This window comes from Ictidomys tridecemlineatus, chromosome 14, assembly GCF_052094955.1.
Source record: "Ictidomys tridecemlineatus isolate mIctTri1 chromosome 14, mIctTri1.hap1, whole genome shotgun sequence".
Taxonomy (NCBI): domain Eukaryota; kingdom Metazoa; phylum Chordata; class Mammalia; order Rodentia; family Sciuridae; genus Ictidomys; species Ictidomys tridecemlineatus.
The window spans coordinates 66347278-66363752 of record NC_135490.1 but is presented as its reverse complement, the minus strand read 5'-3'; the positions used below and the strand labels follow the sequence as shown (position 1 = coordinate 66363752).

The 16475-nt window shown below is 47.7% G+C and overlaps 1 protein-coding gene across 11 annotated transcripts in view; it reads left to right on the top strand.

The window, feature by feature from the left end:
• Positions 1-16475, top strand: part of Ank1 (ankyrin 1) — a 206364-nt gene that overhangs the window by 141801 nt on the left and 48088 nt on the right. For all 11 annotated transcript variants that reach the window (XR_005726196.2, XM_078031259.1, XM_021720206.2 and 8 more), the window contains exons 8-18: positions 316-414; positions 709-807; positions 2194-2391; positions 3989-4087; positions 4533-4631; positions 5145-5243; positions 6548-6745; positions 7547-7645; positions 8340-8438; positions 12407-12604; positions 14743-14841. Coding sequence is in view for 10 of the 11 variants with exons in the window: in XM_078031259.1 (XP_077887385.1) it covers positions 316-414; positions 709-807; positions 2194-2391; positions 3989-4087; positions 4533-4631; positions 5145-5243; positions 6548-6745; positions 7547-7645; positions 8340-8438; positions 12407-12604; positions 14743-14841 (1386 nt within the window). In the remaining variant the exon portion in view is untranslated. The remainder of the gene's footprint in view (positions 1-315; positions 415-708; positions 808-2193; positions 2392-3988; positions 4088-4532; positions 4632-5144; positions 5244-6547; positions 6746-7546; positions 7646-8339; positions 8439-12406; positions 12605-14742; positions 14842-16475) is intronic.

Genomic DNA, 16475 nt, shown 5'->3' with positions numbered 1-16475 from the left:
GTCTTGAGAAACTCTAAACCACATTTGGTCATTCTTAACATGGGAAACAGAGAGGCAGGGGCCAGTTTTCAAATAGTCAGCTTGCTTTCTGTCTGTTAAGGGTGACTCTGGGGGACGTGGCTTGGCCAACAACAGTGTAAATAGGTCCTCTCTGGTTTTAAAACCTTTCTTCAGTGAGAAATGCCCTAACAGTAGGTTTAAAGATGGCCACAGTGCTGTAGCAGTTGCAGGGCTCGGGGGCTGGGGAGCGGGGTACGCACAGCTACGTTTAAGAGGATGCCTATTCCTGACTGTCCCCTGCTTCTTCCCCTCCAGAACGGTATCACACCACTGCACATCGCCTCCCGCAGGGGGAACGTGATCATGGTGCGACTCCTGCTGGACCGGGGAGCCCAGATAGAAACAAGGACCAAGGTGGGTGCCAGCAACCCTCATGACCAGGTCAGGGGAGGGGGTTCTGCCCTCGAGAGCCTCACCTGGAGTGGTAAGCTCCTGGTGACCTCGTTAGTGACACACCACTCGCCTCCCGGAGCATCTTGCCATGTCTGCCGGGTGCAGCGGGAGAAGATCATAAGCCGGAGTCAAACTGGCCCCAAAGGAAACATCAGCACTTCTGCAGCTGAGAACAATGCTGCAGGCAGTCTTCTCTCCAAATGGCCTCTGATGGGTGCCTTGTGGGCTTTCTGTTTTTCACTCTGTCTTTTAAAGGACGAATTGACACCTCTCCACTGTGCAGCTCGAAATGGGCACGTGCGAATCTCAGAGATCCTGTTGGACCATGGGGCACCCATCCAAGCCAAAACCAAGGTGTGTACCTCCTTCCTGTGGGGGGAATCTTCCAGGCAGGGATCCAGATCAGACAGACCTGGGTATCAAATCCCATTTCTGTAAAAGAGAGATGTCAATACAACTGAATGCAATAGTGTGTGTGACATTTATTGCAACACCTGTCACATAGGAAGTTCTAATTATTCTGGATCAAGGACTGAAAACATTTTATCTAAAGGACCAGGTAGTAAATATTTAGGCTTTACAGACCACAGTCTCTGTTGCAATGATTAAACTGCCAATGGAATGAAAATGTAAACATGGGCAAACTAGTGGCCATGTTCCAACAAAACTTTGTTTACAAAGCTAGGTAAATCTGCAGGCCAGATCTGGCCCACAAACTCTAAACCAATCCCTATCTCTTTGATCCTAGCTCCAGAAGCAATAGAAGCTAAGACTTTTAGAAGTCTTCAGAGCCTAGGGCAAATGGGAGTGAAGTTTTAAAAAGAAAATGAAACTGTCCTTCTCAAGCTCCATTAGAGGCCAGAGCAAAGGGCCATCTCTAGTTTCTAATGTGAGGACTTGAGTCCTCCAGGAGGGAAGTTCTGCCTCTACCTGCTCCAGGCCTTCTGCCCTGTTCCTTGGGGTCAGAGTAGAAAACCAGGCCCCTACTCAACCACTGAAGTGCATTTGTCAGGAGCCAGGAACAGAAGGATCCAGATCCAGTTCTACTTTGTCACTTTATTCACTGAAAACCACATTAATCAAGGACCACTAAGTACGAGACACACATTTATTTGGCACTGTGAGGCATTTAAGAAACATGAGCGCTGGGTGCCCTGGTGCAGCCTGTCGTTGGTTGAGGCAGGAGGATTGCAAGTTTAAGGCCAACCTGAGCAACTTGGTGAGACCCTCTCAAAATAAAATTTAGAATAAGGCTGGGAATATAGCTCAGTGGTAGAATGCTTGCCTAGCACGTGCAAGGCCCTGAATTCCATCCCAGTGTGTGTAAAAAGGGAAGGAGGGAGGAAGAGAAGCATTAGGCAGAGCCACTGATCTTCAGATGCTTGTAAGGAGAAGTAACACACACATCTGAAAAGTTAACCATGATTTGACAAATACGAGAATAAGGTCTAAGTGAATGGCACAGATCAGGAAAACTCACAGGAGTCCAGGGTGGTCAGGGAAAGGTTTGTGGAAAAGGTGGGCCTAACTGGTAATGGCTTGGAGTATTTGGGTGGAAAGGAGAACGTAGCTGGAGGCCAGCAGGAGCAGGAAGGCCTGATTGAACCAAGCTCCCTCAGGACTCACTTCAAAGCATCATATAGGCCAGAAAAGGGAAGTGACGTTGGTATCATTGTCCCGAATTTCCGTGTTCCATTCCCAGAAAGCCTCGCAATTGTCTGTGTTGTTTTCTTTACCCAGAATGGCTTGTCCCCAATTCACATGGCGGCTCAGGGAGACCACCTCGACTGTGTCCGACTTCTATTGCAATACAATGCGGAGATAGACGACATCACCCTGGACCACCTGACCCCACTCCATGTCGCAGCCCACTGTGGCCATCACAGGGTGGCCAAGGTCCTTTTGGATAAAGGAGCCAAACCAAACTCCAGAGCCCTGGTGAGTGCGCAGCTATTGAAGAAGGTGCTGGAGGGGACAAGGACAGAGGGAGGTAGAACCAGAGCCTGACCTGGGCAGGACCAGAGCCGGTGCCTTGAGAAGACCCTAAGATTCAGGGTCTGTGCAGTGTGGGTGGCTGCTAAAGCCTGGGAGACAAGTGCACTTGGTGTGTGCTCATCCTTCACTCCTGCACTCGGTTAGCACAGCCCCTGTAGCGGGCTGTGGTCCAGGGTGGGTTTGTGTCCAGGAGTCCTGACTCCAGAAGCAGCGATCATGGTGTGCACATGGGTTGAAGAACCATTTCAGCTCCAACCAAGCCCAGACTGAAGGACAATGAAGTCTCAGAGACTGCCGGGCTTTCCCAGCAATGGCAGCAGTGGCCTGAGCTAAGTAATCTTCTTCTGCAGAGGAGCTTAACATGACACTGCTACAGGTGTGAGTTTAGGCTTAAAGCAGATTCCTCCTGTGGCCATGGTTTATCTCTCTCCTCCCTAGGTCAAGGGTTCCCAGGCTGGTCCAGGAAACTAGTGGGGCTATAACCCATTATCTCCTTCTCCCCCCTTTCCATTCCCAGAGGAGGAGAACTGAGTGGGGCCAGGCATCTTTCAAGGGCAGCAGAGGATGGCTCATTCATTCATTTGAAAATGCTTTCATTAAGCATTGACCTCAGCCATGCACTAGGGAACTGGAGGCTTCTCAACCTTGGACTGTTGACATTTGGAGTTGATGAATGTGGTTCTGTGCATTGTAGGATGATCAGCATCATCCCTGGCCTCGACCCATTAGTAGCAACAGCTCTCCTCCCCTATTTATGACAATCAAAAGCGTCTCCAGAGCCGGGTGTGGTGGCGCACTGTAATCCCAGTGGCTCAGGAGGCTGAGGCAGGAGGATCGGGAGTTCAAAGCCAGCCTCAGCAAAAGCAAGACGCTAAGCAACTCAGTGAGACCCTGTCTCTAAATAAAATACAAAAATAGGGCTGAGGATGTTGCTCAGTGGTTGAGTGCCCCTGAGTTCAATCCCCAGTACCAAAAAAAAAAAAAAAAAGTGTCTCCGGACATGGCCACGTGTAGAGAAAGAGTGAAAACCCCTCTCCTCTTCCCACCCCTTCCCCTAGTTTGAGAACCACTGCCCTAAGGGGATAAACCATTAAAAGGACAGGCAGACAAAAATGAAAATCCCTGCCCTGTGGAACTTGCTTTCCAGTGTATCAATCACACTTAAAAACAAAAATCCATTTCTCTCTTACTGATCCATGGTTTCAGGGCAGAAGGAACATGATTTGCTTCCCCCAAAGTACTCTTTATCATCAGTTTACCCTTAAGGGGACGTTATACAAGGCTCTTTTAGTGCATCCAGAAATACAATGGAATTTTTTTAAAGGTTTCTAAACAACACGTTTAGGAACATGTTTGATGCATAAACTGAGGGCCTTGTTATCTCTTTCACGATTCACACTAAGATTAATCAATTCATGTGCTTTTATTCATTGTTCTGTGGGCACCCACTGGTGGGCTGGGGTGGGTGTGCAGTCCTGCATGTGCTCCTTGGCTAGTGTGTAAGCTCCTGATGTCTGTCTCCCTTTGTGTGGGGCTGCAGAATGGCTTTACCCCCTTACACATCGCCTGCAAGAAGAACCACATCCGTGTTATGGAGCTGCTGCTGAAGACAGGAGCCTCCATTGATGCGGTCACCGAGGTAGGAGAGAGCCTGCAGATGGGCCCTGGTTCTGCCCTGATCTTCCTCCACTAGCCCTCTCTGGGAGTTGATTGTTCTTTGTGGCTATGGCTGCAGGGTTGTGTGTGTGTGTGTGTGTGTGTGTGTGTGTGTGTGTGTGTGTGTGCAAGACTGTTCAAAGGAATGAACCAGGGGTGACTGAGATGAGCGGGCTTGTGTTAAGTCTCAGGGAGTTTTCCAAGATCTGAAGCAATATTTCAAGCTATAAAAGTGGGCAGAACTCTCCCTCCGGTGATTTTGTTCCTCTGGCCATTGTCCTGAAAGTAAACCCACCTCATTTAACTCCCTCTTCTTGGAAAACCGTTCATGGAGGACCTAGCTGTAAGAACACATTAGATGCCATCTGGTTCTCTCTTCTTTGCGGGGAAGATAACCACTCAGCTCTCTCCACTCTTGTCTGTCCTAGTCTGGCCTGACGCCTCTCCACGTGGCTTCCTTCATGGGGCACCTTCCCATAGTGAAGAACCTCCTGCAGCGGGGGGCATCACCCAATGTCTCCAACGTGGTAAGACCTTGGCCACAGCAAGATTCGTTGCTCTAGGTGGAGGGCTCTGAGGGGAACTTTGTGTGCACTACTGAAGTCTCTGCTCTGGGCCTGGAGGTGGAATTCTCAGGGTAGCGAAGGCTTCAGATATGGGAGAGCCTTCCTGCCTATTGATGCTCTCTCAATTAAATTTGCCCCATATCTGTGAATCTACAGGATTTTATTTTGGATAATATTTTGGAACTTTGGTGTAGTCTGGAAATCATTCATATTTTTAAATATTCATTAGCTCTGGGGTTTATTTTTAAGAAGACCTAGAGTGCACGTGCACCCACATGCACACGCGCGCATGCACACACACACAAACACACACACACTCATACACCAACAGGCCAAAGAGTCTTTTGCTGGGGCAACTCCACCTCTTGGATAACACCCCATCAAGCTACACCAGACTGGCACTTGGGAGCTCTGTATGTGTCCTTTTGCAAACCCAGCATGTATTAGCAGTTCTATAATTTTGTTATTTTACAGAAAGTAGAAACTCCACTGCACATGGCAGCCAGAGCAGGGCACACAGAAGTGGCCAAATACCTGCTCCAGAATAAAGCCAAAGTCAACGCTAAGGCCAAGGTGAGTTCCAGAGGCGGGAAGGGAAGGATCCTGGGGTGGAGGCAGCTCAAGCACAATAAGGAGAATCCATCCTCATTAGAGGCCGGGCAGCAGTGTTTTTGGCTCAGTGATCACTTGTCATTCCCATTTAGGTCACACGAAAAGCTCTGATTCTGCTTTGCAGGGCTTTTGAGAAGGCCAGAGATATTTTTGTGTGTTAAAGCTGTTACTCTAGAATAATGAAAGTCTGAGGAATGTGGCTGGCCAGCAGTGTTTATTGGGCTAGTGGTTAGTCATGGTTTAAAGAGGAAAGCAGCTTTTTCAACATAGTGCCATCAGTGAAAATCAGCCAAGAATCACGAGATGTAAAAGTGGAGGATTTCCAGAGCACATGGATGCACACCTGTAATCCCAACAGCTCTGCAGGCTGAGGCAGGAGGATCTCAAGTTCAAGGTCAGCCTGGGCAACTTAGTGAGGCCCTGACTCAAAATAAAAACTAAAAAGGACTGGGGATGTAGCTCAGTGATAGAGCACCCCTGGATTCAATCCCCAATACCACAAAAAATACGTATATCAAATTCACTAATTAAAAAACAAAAGTGGAGAATTTCCCCTTGTTGTGTGCACATTTTTGAAATGTTGGGTGAGTGACCAATAAGGATAGCTGCTGATTCTGCAAGGCGATGGGCAAAGATCATGCTTTCCTACCCATAGATGGTTGAAGATGCCCCTTAGCGTTAGGACCTGAGATTTGTGTCTGGGCCGTAACTTGGCATGAGCCCAGTGACAGAGAGACCTTGTCTGTGGAGCCCTGCACCATAGCCATAAACAGGAAGTTGGGCAGGGGTGGGACAAGACTACATCCTTCCCTTTCAGCAACTTAACTCTCCCATGACCCCTGGTGTAGAGAAACTGAAAGTAAAGTTCAAACAGAAAGATGAGCATATCCACTGGGAAAGGTCTGGGGAGATGGTAATAACAAGTTTATTGAGTGTTTATTATGTACCCAACACTACATGAGGCCCTTTCTGTACATTATCCGTCAATATCATCATTCTCATTTTACAGATGGGAGGGTTGAGCCTTTGGACAATTAAGTGGAAATAACAACTTACTTGAAGAGTTATAAAGTTAAATAAGAGAGAACACATCAGTTTCTATAACTCAAAGGCTTGACTCAAATTCCAGCTCTTTGTCCGCTTCGCTGTGTCCCTGAGAAAATCATCTAACCTTCCGGGGCCTTACCTTTCTTGTTTGTAAAATGAAGTGTTGGGTTTGATAATGTTAACATTTCCCAATCTTTGTTTCTCCCTTTGGGGTTCAGGATGACCAGACCCCACTTCACTGTGCAGCTCGCATCGGCCACACAAACATGGTGAAGCTCCTCTTAGAAAACAATGCCAATCCCAACCTGGCTACTACTGCCGGGCACACGCCCCTGCACACTGCGGCCCGAGAGGGCCATGTGGATACAGCCCTGGCCCTTCTGGAAAAGGAGGCGTCCCAGACCTGCATGACCAAGGTACAGCCCTTCTTCTCTTGTTCTTAAAAAGTGGCAGGCACTTGCAGTCACAAATCCTAGGAAAGCTAGGGCAGGAGGATCATTGGTGCCCAGTTCAAGTTCAAGGCCAGCCTGGGCAAGAACTTGTCACACACACAAAAAAAGAAAAGAAAGAAAAAGAAAAGAAAAGCCATAAATTACAGACTGGGGCTCCAAGGGGGATTCCTGCCTGATGGCCTTTGAAGTTTTAATGACAATGCAGGCAGCTGGAAGGGTGGACAGCCATAGGACTGGCCACCGTCTGTGAGCCTGGTGTGTTGATGTACTTTCCCAGAAAGGGCAGCGAGCCATTCTCTCTTTCATTCACCATTCATCCATTTATCACAGACCAGTTATTTCTCAGGCACCTGCTCTAACCCATGACAGGGAGATTTTGGAGATTCAAGAAGGAATAAGGGGCTTGGGATATAGCTCAGTTGGTAGAGTACTGGCTTACCTAGCACTCACAAGGCCCTGGGTTGAATCCCCAGCACCACCAAAAAAAAAAAAAAAAAAAGAAAAAAAAGAAAAAGAAAAAGAAGAAGAAGAAGAAGAAGAAGGAATAAGTCCCTTTCTTCTCCCAGGGCGTGAGCATCTAATGCCAATACCAGGCCTGGGAGGAGTGCAGAGGGGCCTGGTGGAGGAAGCTTGGGTTCCTGAGGTCTTGGCATCTCAAAGGGATCAAAACTTGGGGTGCCGGGAAGCCTCCATTGCCGTGGGCCCTTTCTCCCAGAAGGATGGCTCTGGCTTCCTGTGGTCCTGACAGTCTGTGTTTCTCCTCAGAAAGGATTTACCCCTCTCCACGTGGCGGCTAAGTACGGGAAAGTCAGGGTGGCAGAGCTGCTGCTGGAACGAGAGGCACACCCCAACGCTGCCGGGAAGGTGAGTTTGTCCGTCTCCTTCTGGGGTCAAAGGAAAAAAAAAAACAGGACAAACTTCACTACTTGTGGATTCCACCTCTTACCTGTTTTGCCCACCCTTTGGGCAGCCATCTAGGGAGAATGGCACTTGGCCCTGGGTCCTGCTGGGTATGTCCCCTAGTGACTCCTAGCCAAGATTGGCTGGGAACACGTTTATTTATTTTTTTAACAGTAACTTTATTTTCTTAATTAATTAATTTTGTGGTGGGATACTAGGAATAGAACTCGGAGGCACTCACCACTGAGCCCCATCCCCAGCCCTATTTTGTATTTTACTTAGAGAGAGGGTCTCACTGAGTTGCTTAGCACCTCACCATTGCTGAGGCTGGCTTGGAACTTGCGATCCTCCTGCCTCAGCCTCCTGAGCCACTGGGATTATAGGTGTGTGCCACTGCACCCAGCTATTTTTAAAATTCATTTTGCAGTGCTGGGGATCAAACCCAGGGCCTCAGGCACGCTGGACAGATCCTCCACCACCGAGCTACACCCACAGACCATCCTTCAATAAAATTTTAACCAGATTATTACAGACTTTATAAATTTTTAAGCAGATTTCACCTGTTTAAAATAAGTGCTGTGAATCTCATAAAGGGCTCCCAAGTGGAAAACCCACTGGAGTGAAGCTGTTCTCATTTCTCTGTTTTGTCCCTTTGCAGAATGGCTTGACTCCCCTACATGTGGCCGTTCATCACAATAACCTGGAGATCGTCAAGCTACTGCTGCCCCGGGGTGGCTCCCCACACAGTCCCGCCTGGGTAAGAGGCCTCCCTGGGCAGATCAGGAGTGCCCAGCCGTGGGCGCCGAGTCTACAGCCCACAGAGGGTTGTTTGGAAAGCAGCCCAAGGGGTCTGGTGTTTTGCTTTTATTTTTTTTACCTCAGACACCTCACCCCACTTTCACATATGTCACCTGCAATATAATTGCCACTATTTGGAGACCAGGAATGAGGTGGGAAGCAGCGACACTCCTCCGCAACAGGCTCCCTGGCAGAGACGGAATTTGCTTTACACACCAAATGTATGCCCCGAGCAGCCGCCTGCCAGCTGAATTTTGTAAACTGGCTATCAAAGATCAGCTTGGATAAGGATCTCTGGGGAGCCATAAGCCTTGTTCTCAGAGATCCCTACTCAGTGGGACGGTGGGATGGCCCAGGAGTCCCATTTCCCACCTGCTCTCCAGGTGCTCTGATGCTGGGGCAAGATGCTGACACTGGGAGAAACAGCCAAAGCTGCTGGGGAGCACTTTCTGGAACCTTGAAGGAAGAAGCCTTTTCTGAGTGAATGATCACCCCAAAATTTATTTCTCTCATGAGTTCAGACATTTAGATTGTGGCTTTCTTTTCAGTAGGATATATATGATGTGGAATATATATAGATATATTGTATTATATGAGACATTAGACATACGTTCAGCAAGCCAGCCTCTGAAAGTAGCTGCTACTGCTGTTGGGAACAGTCCTGTCCTTGACCCTCAGGGAAGCAGAGTCAAAGGAACTTTGTAGGGCTAGCCTGGGGGAGGGGGTAACACAAGGACAAAGCCACAGCAAGGAAGGAGCATTTTGCAGGGATGCCCCCCACCCTGTGGAAAGGTGAGGGCTGTGTGGGGTCTGTGTCTGTGAGGGCCAGGACTCTGAGGGCTGGTGGCAGGGAAAGGAGAGGGACAGGACTAGGCATACAAGAGACACATGCAGTCTCTGTGCCCAGAAGTTCGGAATCTGACAGGGCAGCCCAAAGCATGAGAGACACCATCAGATGACAATTTCTGGCAGAGCTGTCATGTGGAGGGAGTGTCAGAGCTGCCTGGGAGGGAGCCACAGGATGGTCCCTGTGTGATTCCAGCTGACACCTGCAGACTTGGGAGCCGCAGTGGCCCAGGCAGGAGAAAAATCAGTGCAAGGCTTCAGTTGTTTTCCCCTGCTCAGCACGGATGCTTATCTCAACCTTACAGCATCCCTTTCCTGCAGACACAGCATCTCCCAGATGCCCCTGTCTCCTCAGGCTTCTGTCCCTGCTATTGTCATAGTGAACCTCACGTTACTGTGCAGAGGGAGCTCGCGGCCCTGCTGAGATGTCGACTTACTCCTGCTTCTAAAAATAAAAAGCTGGACTCCCCTCCTCCTCCTCCTCCTCACTCTCCTACTTATATAAAAGGAACTGGAGCCAGGTTCATGATATTTAAAGAGAGCTAAATGCAAGTGCAAACGCTGTACAGATGGGTTTTGTTTCCATGGCAAAAAATAGTTTCCAAAGTAGTCTGGCAATTTTGTAGAATTTCACATGCAAATCCCTCTGCACCCAAACCAAACTCTCCCCTTCCTAATTTGATGCTAATGTTGCAACATTCAGGCAGAGCCCTCTCACGCATTCAGTCCTCCAGATGAGCTCATTTCCTTAGGAAAGAAGAGTCTTTGCCTGGCACACATCCCTCCCTAACTGCTCCCCGACTCGCTAGCCCAATTGCCTCTTGTCCTTGTCACCTGTAGAAGGTCATCATTACCTGGTTTGTCATCATTAGTCCTGATTTGCAGGAAGTTCCAGTGGAATAGCCCATGTTCAGAAATCGTCAGTGGCTCTTGTATCATCTCTGTTTTAACCCAAGGTGACCTAGCAGCCTTAGACATCTCCAGAGCAAGCTCTCCTTTGGCCAGGAGAGGGCGCTGTTGCCAACAGGGACACCCACAGTTGCCCAAGTGGTCTGGAACTCCTGGTGATGTGTCCATGAACGTACTTCACATTGTGTCAGTGACTTTCCTTTGTACTTTAAAAGAATTCCTAATAATCCTTACTTTCTTATAGCAAATGCCTTCTCTGGGCCAGCACTGGCAGAGGGTGCATCTCATCTGATGGTGTCTGCCCTGCTGGGGAGGAAACATTTTACAGTGGTCTCAGAGAAGATGATCTGTATTTGAAAATGGCTCCATGTCTCAGAATTGACCCCTGAGCCACATTTCTTTTTTGCTCTCTTTTGATACAGAACCCCCCCCAAAAAAATCATTCTGCTTAATTAATCTTATTACAATCAAAATGCTGATCTTGTTTTATGAACACAACCCCCAAAGAACAATGTCATGTTTTCTCATAATGGAATCCAATTAAAAAAGGAGAAATACTAGAAAGAATTATCTTACATAATTTTGCCAAGAGAATGATTTTTAATTCAATTTAATTTTGGGAAGTAAATTACAAATTTTTAATTTCCCCAATGAAAGCCACTTTACAGACCAACCTAGCTATCCTATTCCAGGTCCCCAGTACTATATGACTGGCATTTTACTCTGTTGGTCAGCCCCTTCTATTCCCTTCCCTTTTCCTCACCAGTGATCCTGAAAGAGTGAAAAATGTTGGTTGCCACAAGAAAACAGTGGCTGGCAGAGGGGAATGCAGTCCTCAAGAACAGCTAGGGGAGGCCGGCCAAGGTGGGAAAAAGCTCCTTGAAACAATAGCACATGGGTACCCACCTGCTCTGGGAAAGGAAGTCCTTGGGCCTAGCATCCCTCTTTGCCATGCCTGCTTTTGAGGGTCTTGCTACTGAAGTGTGGTCCCTGGACCAGCAACCTCAACATCATCTGGGAGCATTATTACCTTCCCACACCTTCTTAATTACAATCTACATTTGAACAAGGTCTCAAGTGATGCATATCTGAGTTCAAGTCTGTCATTTTATTATTTGGCGTTAGATGAAGCACTCACCCCTCAGGGGATTGGCATCTTTATCCACAATATAGGATAGCAATAAAAATACCTGCATTTAGTACCTTGATTGGGGTGGGTGAAGCTCAAAAGAGATAATGGAGGTAAAAGTGGTTTCTAAAAACGATGCCCAGGAGCCAATCTATAAGACTGTCAAGGATCCGCAGTTGGGTAAGAGGTGTGCTCCAGATGTAAACCCATGCACTGCTTCCTTCATGGAGAAAGTTTCGTTTAAAAAAAAAATAGCAGAATGAATAGAAGACAATGGCATAATTGACTTACTCGCCCAAACTCCTTTGTCTCGCCTTGTACTTACAATGTCTTATGAATCAATGCATCACAAACCCACATTAGTTTTATTTCCTTTTGTATCTTTATTTTGGAAAGATTCTTTCCGTACATTATCATATTTGATCTACCCAACAACTTTGAGAAATGAAAAAGGTAGTTGCTCTAACCCTCTTTTAATGGCTTAAAAGTAATACAAAAGGAAGTCCAGGAGGTAGAATACTTGCCGGGTCACGAACGAAGACTGGCGCCCATTGCCTGGTGCGTGTCCCCTTCCATCACCTGCCTGATGCCAGCAGGCCCAAAAGGCAGCACTTGCCCCGACTGTGCAGGGACAGGAGAAAGGCTGCTGTTTCTTTCTTTTATGAAATGTTGGGGTTTGGGGTTATTCTTGTTTTCTTGCCCACCTAGCTTTCTAGTTGTTCTATAGTCCACCTAATTGAATCCCAGCTTTGTTCCTTGATAGAGCATTTCCTGCCCAGCAGTTTATCTGTCTGAGCAGAATAACACAAAATAGATGGTGAAAAAAAGGGACAGACGTTTCCCGGCTATGGGAGCCTGGAGAGCCATCTCCAAATCAAATGGCTTTTGTTTGTTTGTTTACTTAAATTGCTCTCCTGGGTGACACCAGCCCTGCTCAGTGGTTGTTCAGCAGGCCTAGAGCCATGCCCAGCCCTCCCTCAGGCACTCGTATAGCCAACTCTGCATTCCTGTCACCAAGCTCTGGGTGGCTTCCTCTCTTTCAGAATGGCTACACCCCTTTGCACATCGCTGCCAAGCAGAACCAGATGGAGGTGGCCCGAAGTCTGTTGCAGTATGGGGGGTCCGCGAATGCAGAGTCGGTACAAGGTGTGACTCCCCTTCACCTGGCCGCCCAAGAAGGTCACGCAGAGATGGTAGCTCTGCTCTTCTCGAAACAAGCCAATGGCAACCTGGGGAACAAGGTGGGTGTGGCCCCCTGGGATTTGCCTTGTAGAGTCCTGATAGTATGTGTTGCTGTCAGCTCAGCAGATATAAATCTACATGTGGAGCACCTAGCCCGAGCTCAGCTTCTGAGTGAGCTCAGCTTCTGAGTCAGGTGGTGTGTGTGTGTGTGTGGGGGGGGTCCCTACAACAAACAGCCCTGTGTAAATTTTGTCTCGGTTTGTGAATGAATCAATAGAGTCAGAAAGATTGCTTGTTCTCCAGGTTGCAGGTCACTGAACAAAAGCTTTGCCTTTTCTCCCACCATGCTGTCTTTCTCAACAGATTCACGATGTGCAAGAAGTTCAAAGTGAAAATCCAGAGTATACTTTCCTGAATTTAGGCCAGTGTGTAACTTCAGGAGTCTATTCAGTAATTTGGTACTAAATATCCACTTTCTGTGGAGGAAGATTTTTTTTTTTAAATACTGATCTATACATTAGACTAGTCATTCTTAATTTAGGAATATAGGTATATGAGCATGATATCTACTAAAATTGTATACAACACTTTGGGTTTATGGGCACATGAGTGCCTTTCTGGCTGAGGTGTTCCTAGATTCCCTCAGCTTCTCTAAGGAATTCATGACCCAAAAGAGACTAAAGAATCAGTTCTTTTTTAAATAACTGATTTATTGAAACATAATTTATATAAAATTTATCCTGTCACCTTTACAATTCAGTGGATTTTAGTACATTTAAAGAATTGGAAAACTAGCATTACCTAACTTAGGACATTTTCATCACCCGAAAAGGAAATTCCATCTCTGTGAGCAACCACTTCTGATTCCCCACAGAACCCCCGTCGCTGACCACCACCTACCTGTCTCTGAATTTTCCTATTCTGGAAATTGCATTTAAATGGAATCAAACAATATGAAGAGCCAGTTCTTTAGATGATAAATTAACACAACAGTTTCAGAAAGGCAAGCATTTTAAGGATGATTTCAGATTTCCTAAACCTCTGATCGGATGGTTCTTTTCCTATAGTTTTGGATAGGTGACCTCCAACAAGGGAACCTTCTGGGTGTCTTCCTTGTCCCATGTAAAGTGAGCTACATACGAAGACAATAATGGAGGCAGTGTGTTTTTGTTCAGGAAACACTCTCACCCCTGCCACCCTCCCAAGGCAGATTCCTGGTGTTACCCCGAGAACGGAGCCAGTCACCTGCCTGAGGGGCTAGCAGTTGACACAGTGACATTGGCACAGGCACCTGCAGCCAAGGAGGGCCACTGTTCATTGGCTTCTGGTCAGTCTTGGGGAATGCAGAAGGCAGAGGAGGGCAGGTAGAGTCACTCATGGGGCCACTGCCTGTGACTTCAGAGGACTCACCTGTTGGTCCTACTGTTAGCAGAGTGTATTGAGGTAAGGTGCAAGGAGGAGAAGACTTCTGACATTTTTGTACAACAAGAGCTCTGATTCATTACTACCCTCCGGAGAAAGCTGGGATGAAAAGTCCATGAGCGTGGTCTTTTCACTCCCAGCTCTTTACAGATCCTCCCTGCTCTTTACAGTGCTGCGCTGGCTGTGATCCCATAATAGTACGCTATATTTAAAGAGCACATTGTGCTTTTCAAAGTGATTTTACATGAACTGTGCTTTCTCAAATGCTCCTTGCGTTCCCTCTAGATAGGTCAGTGATAGAATCCCTATTTTCTAAATTAGGAAACCAAGGCTCTGAAAATTTGCCATGGAAATAGAAAGTGTGGCCATTGGAAGGTACTCTAAAGTTCATTTATGACCTGTGAGCCAAATCCAGCCCACCACTTGTTGTAAATAAAGCTTTATTGGAACACAGCCATGCCCATTCACTTCTGTGTTGGTGTAGAGCCGCTTTGTTACCATAAGGGACAAAGTTGGGTACTTGCTACAAAGTCACCGATTTAAAAGATTGACAGTCTTACCCTGAACAGAAAAAAGAATGGCACTTCCCGATTTCATTTAACCATCTCATTTTTTAAGGTAGGGATATTGAGGCTCAGAACAGGAAGAGTTTTGCTAAACAGATGGTCAGAGAGCAGGCTAGGGCTGCAAACCAGGCTTCCAGACTCAGTGCTCTGTCACAGTAGCCTGGAATTGTCTCCTGCCTCAAAGCTGATGAACATCTTTCTCTTTCCAGAGTGGACTCACTCCTCTCCATCTGGTAGCACAAGAAGGCCACGTTCCAGTGGCAGATGTGCTCATCAAACACGGTGTCACAGTGGATTCCACTACCCGGGTAAGGCCGGCAGCCCCGAGCTAGCTTCTGTCCTCCTGGCTCCCCCTGCTGAGCCTGTGTGCTCTGACCCAGGCCCAGGGTGCCTCCCTCATGCCTCAGAATCATCTCTTCCCCCCCCCCCCCCGGGGTGGGGTGGGGGGGACACAGAATCCTAAGGATCTGGCGTAACTTTCTTCCCTGCCACTTTCTGGCAGGGAAGTAGTAGAATTCAAGGACACCATCCTAATGATCGCACATTCCCCTTGGGAATTTTAAAAAGTTTGTTGGAGCTTTGAGCTTCTGCAGCGAGAATTGCAGGAATGTTGAATGGTGATCTGCCTCCTATGAGTTGCAGAGGAAGGTCAAAGGGTGGGGGGAGTCACCAAAAATGCAGCCCCTTCTATTCCAGCTGTTAGTTGAATTCAGCTCAACTCGCCTTGAACCTCTTTTGTGTGTAAGGAGCTCAGTGAGATGGTGTGAGCCAGGCACATGCGGTTTGGAAGCTGGGCTGCAGGCATTTGTGGTTTAGTGTGGAGATGATGGCAAGAGACAGGAAGGAACTGGAAATATGATATTGGTGGGAGAGGACAGCCGGGAGCCCCGAGAGGGCCAGGGTGCTTCCAGCTGGTGGGAAGGAGGAGGCTTCCTGGAAGAAGTGCATTTTGCTCCTTTCATCACAAGGCAGTTGTATTAAAAGGAAGGGACAGAGGGACGCCACCACCAGCCCCACCCCTTCCAGAGATCTCCTGGAGCACTAGGCAACATGAGGTCATCCTGAGAAAAAACTGGAACCGCCTCTTTGTCCCCACCTGCCTGCATCAACAAGAATCTGTTTTTAAAAAGCCAAGAATGTTTTGGATCCTTGGGGCTTCTCTTGTGTGCCCACTTTAGTCTTTTAGGTTCCTTCCCTGAGACCCCCTATTCTTTGGGTTAGAACTGCCTCAGGGATCCCCAGCCAGCCCACGACCTGAGGGTCTTGCCCACAGCATCTGTATTAAGATGATCTCTGCAGTCCGGCTCTGGCTCCCTGGGCACGTTTGGGAACAAAGAGTTCAGAGGGCCTTGGCTCAGAGGCAGCACCAAAATATTCGATGGGGGCAGGGGATGGAGCTCTATGGTAGAGCATGTGCTTGGCAGGCATGAGAACCTAGGTTCAATTCCCAGCACTAAAAACAAACAAAAAATATTCATCAGGACAGATTCCTTGAAAATAAGCTCCTTCTTAGACCAAACTCCCACTATTTCAAGAAATGAGCATTTCCTATAAATTCCATTACACGAAACTCAATGACTCCAAGCAGCCTTTGGGGATCTTACAGTGGGAGTTCACTTTTCTAATGAAATAAGTCTGCTCTCACTGGGGTCATCCAGGACTCCATGTGTCCATTTGTCCTGCTCTTCACACTCTTCTCAGCAGAGGGCCCCATTGCTGATCCTGTCTTCTTCAAATGACTCCTCTTAGACTCTGGAGCACAGCTCTCTCCATTGTCCCTCCAGCCTCCCTTCCCACTTTCCCCCTGAATGTTGGTGCAGTCCTTAGGCCCCTCTCTGTTCTCCCTCCACTTCATCTTAGAGGCACTCATTTATCTCCAAAGCTATCGGCTCTCTCATAGGCTGAGGATGACTCCTAGCCCAGCCTTCATGGCAGGGTTCCG